Source organism: Primulina eburnea, chromosome 4 (assembly GCF_022965805.1).
Source record: "Primulina eburnea isolate SZY01 chromosome 4, ASM2296580v1, whole genome shotgun sequence".
NCBI lineage: Eukaryota > Viridiplantae > Streptophyta > Magnoliopsida > Lamiales > Gesneriaceae > Primulina > Primulina eburnea.
In genome coordinates this window covers 39275076-39286674 of record NC_133104.1, presented here as the reverse complement: position 1 = coordinate 39286674, position 11599 = coordinate 39275076, and the positions used below count along the sequence as shown (strand labels likewise).

Here is an 11599-nt window from a genome sequence, read left to right as displayed (position 1 = left end):
TTCATTGCAAGACTTTTAAAATATATATTATCGTGTGTCAAACTAATTCAAATGTAAATTATTATAAATATCAGTTTAGATATATTAATTCCCAAATTTTAACTTATCGAGCAACTCAGTTTTCCAATAACTTGACGGAGTATATTTTAGTCCCATCGCTAGTACAATTAATTCAGAATACATGCAATGAGAGGAGATTAATTATTAGTTTGAGTTTATAATCATTAATTTAGGCATCTTAATCAAAAAACACAAATCAATTTTGCAAGACGGACTCTCACCCAACTCAACTTATAAAAAAAATATTAAAAGTATAATTTTTCATGGTGAATATAAAAGGAATCGACGTGTCTTCACAATATACTCATCCAAAAGTTCTTGACCGCTTTTGTAAGTATATTATTATAGTTCAGAGTTATTAAATATTGATATATTTGGTTCTTTTTGCTTTTTATCATCATATCGATGTAATTATTTGGAAAAGATCTAATCGATCGAGATTATCGCATAAATTTCGAGATTAATGTAATAACATACAAATCATGCTAATCAGATAAATTGTACTTGACATACCTTATGTGAGAGACTCTCGTCTTAAAAAAAATGTAGATAAAAAGAATTAAACAACCGACTATCGGTCAAACACTAATATATTCTACCCATTCGGATATCCTCAAAAGTTTAATGAAGTATATTATTATTGTTATTGTGGGGATGCCCTTTGATCTTCTTAAATCGGTGTGTCATGTAATTAATATATACGTATTAGGTGAAGACGACCGTCATTTGTATAATTTAAATGGGAACAGTCGGTTCAAATGAAGGAAAAAGGTGTCAGCTTTTTTATGATTGGAGTATGTACGAAATTAATTTTACATTTGGATTTTCTTTTTATTACAATAGTTTACTCTAATAAATTAGAGATCTTAACATTTATTTTTGTTTCGATCGTTAAATGTTTCATTATCAATTTTTCATGAATATTAAAATCTCACAGTGATGTGCATTATCCATTTTAAAGAAACTTAATTAGCACAAGAGACTGTCAAAAGTTCTTTAAATTGTGATCGGATGAACAACCTAAGAGTGGGTCTCATGTGAGACCGTCTCACGGATCTTAATCTGTGAGACGGGTCAACACTACCGATATTCATAATAAAAAGTAATACTCATAGCATAAAAAGTAATATTTTTTCATGGATGACCCAAATAAGAGATTCGTCTCACAAATACGACCCGTGAGACCGTTTCACACAAGTTTTTGCCAGAGGCGGCTGGGGAAGCACAACCTGATGAAATTCATTATTCGAAGCACAACCTAAACGTCTCTTAAGCAGCGGCCGAGGAAGTATTTATACTTCAAGTTGTGTACTTAAGAATCGACTACGAAACAATTAATTTCTTGAAATTGAGAGTGGAAAATGTATTGTAATTACACAATCTTTAAATATTTGGTACTTTTGGATCGGACAATCAGTTGAGCCACTGAATTTTAAATAATCCTACTTTCGAAATTCGATCATCAAGTGTTTTCACACAAGTTGAGTTTAGCATAATAGCCCTACTTTTAAATTATTTATATTAGATGTTGCTAGAATTTAGGTTTGACTTTTTTTGCACGAAAAGTAATTTTGAAGTGCATATACAGGCAACAACAGCACATATGTCAAATCCAAAAATTTGCAGCAATACACAAAAATATTAAATTGACTATCAAAGATATTTTACAGTTTCTTGTTGATTAAACCATAGACTGTGATTAGAGCCATTATAAGTGACTGATCTGCATGGGCTTCCGCCATTAAAGTCAACACATCATCTCCCAAAGCAACTCCTGATGTCTGTTTTTGTATTGCCTGCATGCATCATGCAAAGATATTGATCATTATATCTTCAAGAATTTAGTTTGTATATATATGTTACTGTGTGTATGTATACTAACAAGGCTGACCTCTGCCAAAATTTGGCCTGAAAAGTTTATAATCTTGAGTATGGATTTCCCTTCCAACCCTAAAATCTTGTAGCAACTTCCAATCTTTTCATCACACTTGAAACTAACTTGGAAAGACATATTGCGGCGTAAAATAATGTGATTTCTTCTAACTTGAAACCATGGTAGTCTCTCAGTTTTTCCCTTTGAATCAATCCATTTGAATCCTTCCCAACATGGGAAAATTCGTAGTTTCTGCAAAATTTGAACCGATTACCGACTCGAACTAAATAACACCAAACACGAGTAATTATTTTATATTTGAAACGTACGTGCTTACCTTTCTAGTTAAAGAAAACAAAACTTGGCCTTCGGAATCCATCAAAAACACTTTGGTACTGCATCTTTGCTGGTAATTGTCGACCCGAAACGCGATTTCACCTTTGGAATTGAAAATAGTGCAACCATTTCCATGAAACATAAGGGATTTCATCCATATAGTGTATATTTCCTTTTCCGATAGATTATTTGTAATTTGCTCTGCTTTAGGGTGTATTCTTGCCATTTTGAAGAACAATGGACAACTACTGAAAACTCTTGATTCTAAATGTTTGAGAGTTCAAAGAGCCGATGAGGATGTGTGTATATATATATACACACACACATGCATGTTCAGTGAGTAGGTAATTTTGATTAGATCAGAACATTTTATATTATACAGTTATTTAATTATTAATCAGTTTTGATTATTGAATTTTGTCATCAGTATTATTATATTTATTAAATAAAGAGTGCTCACGTTTTGCAATAGTGCTTAAACTGTGGTTATCTATATATGAAGCCCACAATTCCTTGGCTACCGCTGGTTGAAGAGAACAGGCGTGGAATATTTAATTTAAAGTAAATTTTCTGCACATATAAAAAAATATTCCAATACCTTCGTATGAATTTTTTTTAATCGCAATATATGAAGCAAGCTCTTGACCTAAATTTTTATGATCATTAAGCACATTGGAAATGCGTATTATTGAGAAGTTTCCTGTGAAATATATTATAACAGAAAATTAAACAATATTGCAAGCAAGATGAAGATTATAGGTTTGGATGCCGACACTCCATCTTGTCAACAAACGGGCATAAACGAGTCGACGGTTCAGTCTGAGTTTAAAAATCTTTTTTGACTTAGCGAGCCTAAACCATCGCCGATTTCAGGTTACAAGCTTAAAAACATCCCTATATACATGAAATAACATGGTGAATAGCAAGCGATTGTAAAATTAATTAAGTTATATATGCACCATAGAAATCCATTATATTAAATTATTTATCATGCAACAAACTAATATTTCTATGGTCTATAAAAATATAAGAGTAGCTCTTTTATAATACGGTCACATGTAACTATTTCCATCGGTCACATGTAACTATTTCCATGAGATTAGTTAACATGATTCATGATTAAAATGAAAAGTAATATCTTTAACATAAAAGTAATATCTTTTCATGAATTGAGTCGAGATAGATACCTATTTCACAAAACTGACTCGTAAGACGGTTTCATATGAGTTTTTGTGAAAATATAATCGACTAACTCAAGTAGATTTTAATATAAGTTGTGCATTATTGATATTGCATTATTGAAATTGAGGAAATGTTTTCTTAAAGTATGTGCGATGACCAAAAATACAAACATTTGCGTAGGTAATTTTCTTCGATTGTTTAATTTACAGGTGGATGTGGAATATATCTATACATAATAATTAATTATTATCAAGAATGAAATTACTGCTAGAGTGATTAAATTATTATATACACAATTGGACCATTTTGCTTACGTGGTATATTAGGACATATTATATTTAACTAAATCGTTAATTATTTAAGTTTTGATCGGCACAAAATTTCAAATGTATGTACTTAGCCAATATCCGTCAACTCAATTGGAGGAACTGGTTTTGTTGTTATCATCATACGTATACAAATATAATATCTCCATTAATTTATTTTGTATTAATTATTTTTATATGGATTTTATTATTTACAAAACGTGCGTTTAATGTAGCTCTGGTTAAAAATTTGACTCAATCTTCTCTCCTCGTAAGCTAACACTAGTTCGCAGTTGAAGGTTCAATACGACTTGATCTCGGCACGGCCCAACAAAAATATTAAACGTGGCCCATTTCATGCTGTTCACATGAGCCCAGTTGCTTCTGGTTTGATGAGTTATGGACACGGCCCACGGGAGAGAGACTTGTTGAAGTACACACAGAAGATCTAGGGGTGGATCCGACCCGTGTAAAATGAGAATTTTTCAAACGATCTATTTTTTTTTTTTTTTTGCACTCTATTTGTGAATAAATTTGGTACGTATTTTACATATGAAATAGAGTGTAGATACACAAAATTAGGAAAAAAAAATCATATTTATTACAAATGAATAACGTGATAAGTTATGGAATACTGATAATTTGTGAGATCATCATTTTGGTTAAATAAAAGTTGAGCTCTTTCGTCCAATATCTTTGTATCATTTCATCTTCACGGTATTTGTTGAGTTCAAATAAATACATATTGTTAAAATCGTGACATAAATTTAAGAGCTTCGAGTATCAATAAATTTTAATTTGATATACAATTTATGCCATATGTAAAGCGTGAAAATCGTAACGCAATACAACACTTGATGTAATGCACTTCTTACACGAGATGACCACATGATCATCTCGTGGACATCACATCATATGAGATAGATTTAAAGAATTGTCAGATTAAACGAGATGATCATTGATAATCTCGTGTAAAAAGTGTAAATTTAAAAGTTGTCAGATTAAACGAGATGATAATGCGATCATCTCGTTTAAAAAATTTACGGCACTTGATGTCGGCAAGTCAAATGGGGCGGCCAATCAAAAGAAAGAATTAAAACGTGGGAAATGCTTAGGAAATTTCGTGGAATTGCGTGATGAAATTGCGAGGCAATTTCCTTGTTCACACGGTTAGGGGCTCTATAAATAGAGCTCCCTCCTTCATTCTGAAATCATCCCTTCTTCGAGTTTTCTCTCATCTTATAAGCATTTGAGTGCTTAGTTCTATAATATTTGTGAGGTGTTTTGTTCTCCTGTATTAAGAGAGTGTGTGTTCTCTTTGGAAACACAGTGAGTGAGTTGTACACCACAAAATATTATAGTGGAATTATTTTCATCTTGCTCGTGGTTTTTACCCTAATAATTTTTAGGGGTTTTCCACGTAAATCTCGGTGTCCAGTTTATTCTTTATTTTCGGGTTTTATTATCTCAAATTCCGCACGTGGGACCAACAAGTGGTATCAGAGCCTTGGTTTAAAATTTCTTAAAATTCTGAGTATGCTCTGTGGTTGCAGCCTAGACTGATCTTCCACATCAGAAAAGATTTTTTGAGATTTTTTATTTAAGGCGGGATTATTTTGTCTGGTCTACTAAAATTGTTGTAGACATAATGGCGGGAAGGTACGAGATAGCAAAGTTCAACGGAAGCAATTTTATTTTGTGGAAAATAAAGATACAAGCAGTTTTAAGAAAGGAGAATTGCTCGGCGGCTATTGGAGACAGACCGGTGGAGATTGCGGATGATGGAAAGTGGAATGAGATGAATGACAACGCTGTTGCCAATTTACACTTGGCTATAGCAGACGAAGTTTTGTCAAGTATCTCTGAGATAAAAACAGCTAAAGTTATCTAGGATACTCTAACAAAGATGTACGAGGTCAAGTCGCTACACAACATGATTTTCCTAAAGAGAAGGCTTTATACTCTTCGGATGGCGGAATCTTCATCGATGACCGACATATCAACACACTAAATACTCTATTTGCCCAACTCACTTCCATGGGGCATAAAATAGGGGAAAATGAACGTGCAGAGCTTCTACTTCAAAGTCTACCAGATTCATATGATCAACTTATCATCAACATAACCAACAATATTCTTATGGGCTTTCTAAGATTCGACGATGTCTTAACTGCGGTTCTCGGAGAAGAAAGCCGGCGCAAGAATAAGGAAGATAGGTTGGTATCCTCGAAGCAGGCAGAGGCGTTACCGATGATAAGAGGAAGATTTATAGACCGTGACTCCAGTGGGAGCCAAAGGCGAGGTAGATCAAAGTCGAGAAGTAAGAAGAAAAATATTTACTGCTTTAAATGTGTCGGTAAAGGGCACTTCAAGAGAGAGTGTACGAGTATCAATAAAAGTTCTCAAGGAAATGTGACCAGTACTTCAGGCAGTGGTGAAATATTATTCAGCGAAGCAGCAACTGTTGCAGAAGGCACACACAAATTTTGTGACACATGGATTATGGATTCAGGAGCGACGTGGCACATGACGTCTCGGAGAGAATGGTTTGATCATTATGAACCAGTCTCAGGAGGATCTGTATTCATGGGAAATGATCATGCCTTGGAAATCGCTGGGGTCGGTACTATCAAAATTAAAATGTTTGATGGCACCATTCGCACCATACAGGAGGTACGACATGTGAAAGGACTGACGAAAAATCTTTTGTCCTTGGGGCAATTGGATGACATCGGGTGCAAAACTCGGATCGAGAACGGGATCATGAAAATTGTGAAAGGCGCGCTTGTGGTTATGAAGGCGGAAAAGGTTGCTGCAAATCTGTATGTACTTTTGGGAGAAACACACAAAGAGGCAGAACTAGCTGTTGCATCAATTGGTTCAGGAGAAGAATTAACAGTGTTATGGCATAGAAAGCTCGGGCATATGTCAGAACGGGGGTTGAAAATTCTCTCAGAACGGAAGCTGCTGCCGGGACTTACAAAAGTGTCACTACCTTTTTGTGAGCACTGTGTTACCAGTAAACAACACAGATTAAAGTTTGGCACTTCTACTACCAGGAGCAAAAGCATATTGGAGCTGATTCATTCGGATGTTTGGCGAGCACCGGTTGTATCCCTAGGAGGAGCGAGATACTTTGTCTCGTTCATTGATGATTTCTCTAGGAGATGTTGGGTGTATCCAATCAAGAAGAAATCAGATGTTTTTCAAGTCTTCAAAGATTTCAAAGCGCGGGTTGAACTTGATTCTGAAAAGAAAATCAAGTGTCTGAGGACTGACAATGGAGGAGAATATACCAGTGATGAATTTGATGCATATTGTCAACATGAGGGCATCAAAAGACAATTCACGACGGCTTACACACCTCAACAGAATGGAGTGGCGGAGTGATCGAGCCAAACTTGCACAGTGAATAGTCCCAAAATTTGTTTTATAAATGAAAGCTCGATTTAAAATATCGCAAGTGCACGATAGTCAAGTTATAATAAACGTACGTGAATACGAGTATCGATCCACAAGGACTGCGTTACACTATTCTTATTTTCACTTAAATTTCTCTAGCAACGATAGATGGAGTTGGTGATTAAACTAAAGTGAATTTAATACTAAAATGATTAAAATGCAAGAACAAATAATCAAGAAATCAATGATTAAATTGGATGAAAATCAAATGAGAAACGAATTTGTTGGGAATTATCAGTTCACCTACCACTCGTGTTCAGATAATTAGACTCGACTTTTACTCGTGCATTCGACGGAATTCCCTAGACTAATCAATATACTCTGTCGAGCTATATTAATACTAATCATAAACATGCAGTAATCAAGTGTCCTCAATTATTTAACAGTTCACGATTGCATTACGTTCTATGGAATCCACTAGCTTTCATCCGGGTGAACTATTACTATCGACACGTACCCAATTCCGTATGTCTACTAAAATTGTAAGTCCGTGGTTTATACTATGCGATCCTATTGTTAATTAGTCTGTCGAAATCGTTAACAACATGCAATAATCAAAGGAAGATAGCTAGGCTTCGCTGGAAACAAGAAATAACAATAGCATAAACAAATCACTTGTAAAAATGTCAAGAAATAATGTTAAACAACGAGTATGGGTAGGATCCCCTCAAATCCCAACAAATTTAGAGTTTAGCCAACCAAATTCATACTAAAAATCAACAATCTATGCAAGAGAATAAAATACTGAATAATAAAATACTAAATATGACGATGGAAGATGGCTGCGACGCTTGGAATTCTCGAGTTCTTCGAAAGTCTTCCTTACTCCTAGCCTTCTCTCCCAGAAAAAATGATGAAAATATGATGTGTAAGTCTGAAAAACGGCGCCCAATCTCGTGTATTAGGTTAGTGGTCTTGGATAGAGTCCATGAAAATAGAAACAAATCTCGCAGAATCTTGCTGGATCGCGTAACTCGCTAGGGCGGTAGGTTTTGACCGCTGGGGCGAGTGACTCTCGAATAAAAACTTTGAGCCTTCTCTCTAGTCTCGCTGGGGCGGCCACTTTTGACCGCCCGAGCGAGAGATCTTCTGTTAAATTCTCTTGTCCAGGCTAGCAGTCTCGCTGGGGCGGTCAGTTTTAACCGCCCTAGCGAGAGGTCTTCTGTTCGATATCCTCGGTAAGACTAGAATGCTCGCTGGGGCGGTCAGTTTTGACCGCCCTAGCGAGGCTTCTTCGTTGTTGTGCCCATTTTCTGCTATATTTGGTTCCATTCCTACAAAATACCACAAAACACACGAAATCAGTCATATGCTAAATAATGCAAACAAAATGCAAGAATAAACTAGAACAAGCTAATATGATGTATGAATGCGACTCGAAACCAACACTAAAAACACGTAAAAACGAGTCCTATCAACCCCCTCATACTAACCTTTTGCTCGCCCTCGAGTAAAATAGGTTAAAGCACGAGATTCTAAACAGACAAAATAAATAAAAAAAACGAAATAACCAACACCAGAAAAAGTTAATGGTGAGTTAACAATTTTATGTTCGTGCCTCAGTAAATTTTTTCACATCATAATCAAGTCATTTCACAAATAAATACTCTTTTTCATCTACAAATAAGTCTTGGCACTAATTCGAACGTGTGTGTGTCATGGTGGGTCTAGTCATTCGTACGTCAAATAGATCAATCGTCAAGTTATGCAAGTCACTCAATTAACACTTCAATACAAATCTCACTAGCATGCATCCCCGTGTCCATTCATCACTAACCATCATTTTGAACTTTAGTCAATTTTTAAGTGCATAGAAGGGTGTCGAAAGGAAAGAAAATAAGCTCAAGTGGCGAAAAGTTGGGAGTACATCGATCATTTTCATTGTGCAATTGTCAAGACTGTGTGTCAGACTTCCTCGACTCCTTACATCTCCAACTTTTAGCCTAGGAATAGAATTTCATTCCTTTTATTTTCGGCTCCCCCTTACCTTACATCTCCTTTTTTCACAAAGTTCTTTTTACAAGAACTTTGTTATTTCAACATTTTGATGCACAATTTTCACACATGTACTCCCTAGGCTAAGAATATATCTTTTTGGATTACAGCTGGTTAGGAGTACTGTATTTGAATTCAGGATATTGACAAGGGGGCATATGTACGGTTCAAGGTCAGTCAAATGCTATCATGCACGATCTCAATTAGTGACTTATTTCCACGGGTTTTCATGCTAAATCAATTCATACGTGATGTCTTTCAAGTTAACCAACAAGAATTTCAAATTTCACCATTATTCCTACAAAATTCTAGGCCCCACACATATGTGCTCAAAAAGTTCAAAATTTGCACCAAAACTCATGTTTCAACAATCCAGAGTATCATTCATGCATTGACCCAATCAATATTTCTCAAAGCAACATCATCATCGGCTCATAAATCATGTCAACTCACCATAAACGACTCACAATCTAACAACGAAAATACACCGACTTAAAAACCCAACTAACAAACTAAATAACTGAACAAACAAACAAAACAAACTACCCGACCCCCTCATACTAGAGTTGTGCAATGCCCTCATCGCACAAAACGAAACAGACACGAAAAACAATAACAACTTATGAATTCAAATGCAACAATAGAAAATGCAAAAGAAAAAGAAAGGGGAAACAGTGAACTCCCCTGATCAAAACTCCTCCTCCTCATCATGCTCAGGTGGTGGACTGCCCTCGTCAGTTGCAGGCGGCATAGGATACGTGTACTGGAAGTGGAAAGGTGGCGGGTATGCTGGAACAGGCGGCCGGCCGGAAGTGTCTAAGCCCAAGTGAGTCGAGATGCCCTGCACCAAGTACTCGATGTTCAGAGTGTGGGCTTGGTCGATGGCCTGATAATGAGTCTGGTAGGTGGCCCAAGCGCCCAACTCGTCGACTCGGTCTCGAATGGCACGGCGGCGTGGCTGCGGTGGTGGTGGATGTCCGACGACCGGCGGTGGTGGAGCGGCTTGCACGTGACCGTAAAATACATCAGCGGGCAGCTCATCCCGTCTCTTCGCGTACTTGGAGGTATGCAGAGCCTCATCGATGGATCTCAGTGGCGGTAGCCACTCATCATCGTGCGCGAAAATCACACCCGCGCGGGCACATAGCTCAGTCACGATAGTGGGGAAATAAAAGGCTAAATTGTTGCAATTGATACAGATAGTCAGCTGCCCGAATATGAGTTTGCCCACATCAATAGGCATCCCGGTATAGATCGCATAAAGAACCACCGCCCTATCCCGCTGTACATCACTCGTATGCCCTACCGGCATCAATCTCTTCGATAGAAAGGCATACCAAAGTGCCGCCTCCACCTTCAAAAATTTCTCAAGAAACACCGTATACGTTCCCGGCTGCTTCCACGTAGTGCCCGAATAACACAATGTGTGAATGATCAGATCGTAATCCGGATTCAGCACCCAAGCCTGGAATACCGAATCATCCACTGCCGGTAAACCCAACAAATCATTTATCGTTTTAGGATCATATGGGACTTGACGTCCCCTCACCCTAGCCTTATTTTCAGTCCCTTCCGGGGCGTTAGCGTAAAACTCACGTACAACCGGCACCACAGCCGCATTCGGTTGTGCTAAAAAATTCGTCCACCCTCGTCCTGCAACCTTCGAGCGTTTGGAAGCCATGGTAAGAGTAGAGTGCACAAGTAATATGAAGTCGCCGGAAAATTTGGAAGCTCGCCGGAACGTGAAGAGGCGGCGGCGTGGGTGGTGGTCGGAGAGTGTAGATTTGGCCGGGAAAATCGCGTCTTGGGCTTTGCAACAATGGAGATTCACAAATATACCTGTAAATTGGCAAGAAACCACGTCAATCGCTTCAGATCTGGAGTGGAGGGGCGAAAATTTGAGAGAAAAGTGTAGGTTTTGCTAGTGGGAGAAGAGAGAAGGGAGGGCGCAGCTTTTAAACATTCGCGACTCGCTAGGGCGGTCAAAAGTGTCCGCCCTAGCGAGAGTCTGTCTGCCCGAAAATTACGAGTGCTCGCTGGGGCGGACAAAAGTGTCCGCCCTAGCGGGAGAACCTCGGTTTTAAAAATTTTAAAAAAACGCGAGTGTTCGTTAGGGCGGTCAGTTTAGACCGCCCGAGCGAGACATCCTCGACTAAAATTATTTTGAAAAGTTGTAACACTCGCGGGGGCGGTCAAGTTTGACCGCCCTAGCGAGGGATTTTCGGGAAAAAATGTTTTTGAAAATTTCAATTCCTCGCTGGGGCGGACAAAAGTGTCCGCCCTAGCGATGCATGCTCGGCCAAAAATCCATTACAAATTACAACCTCTCGCTGGGGCGGTTAAAATGAACCGCCCTAGTGAGGTATTTTCGAAATCATTTTGAAAA

General features: G+C 37.7%; 1 protein-coding gene across 1 annotated transcript; it reads right to left on the bottom strand.

The window, feature by feature from the left end:
- Positions 1–1724: 1724 nt before the first annotated feature.
- On the bottom strand, positions 1725–2549 carry LOC140829865 (protein LURP-one-related 11-like). The gene is made up of 3 exons (XM_073193146.1): positions 2271–2549; positions 1952–2185; positions 1725–1856 (listed from the first exon to the last, which is right to left on the bottom strand). The coding sequence occupies exons 1-3, from the start codon at positions 2493–2495 to the stop codon at positions 1725–1727; spliced, it is 591 nt and encodes a 196-aa protein (XP_073049247.1). The 5' UTR covers positions 2496–2549.
- Positions 2550–11599: the final 9050 nt, after the last annotated feature.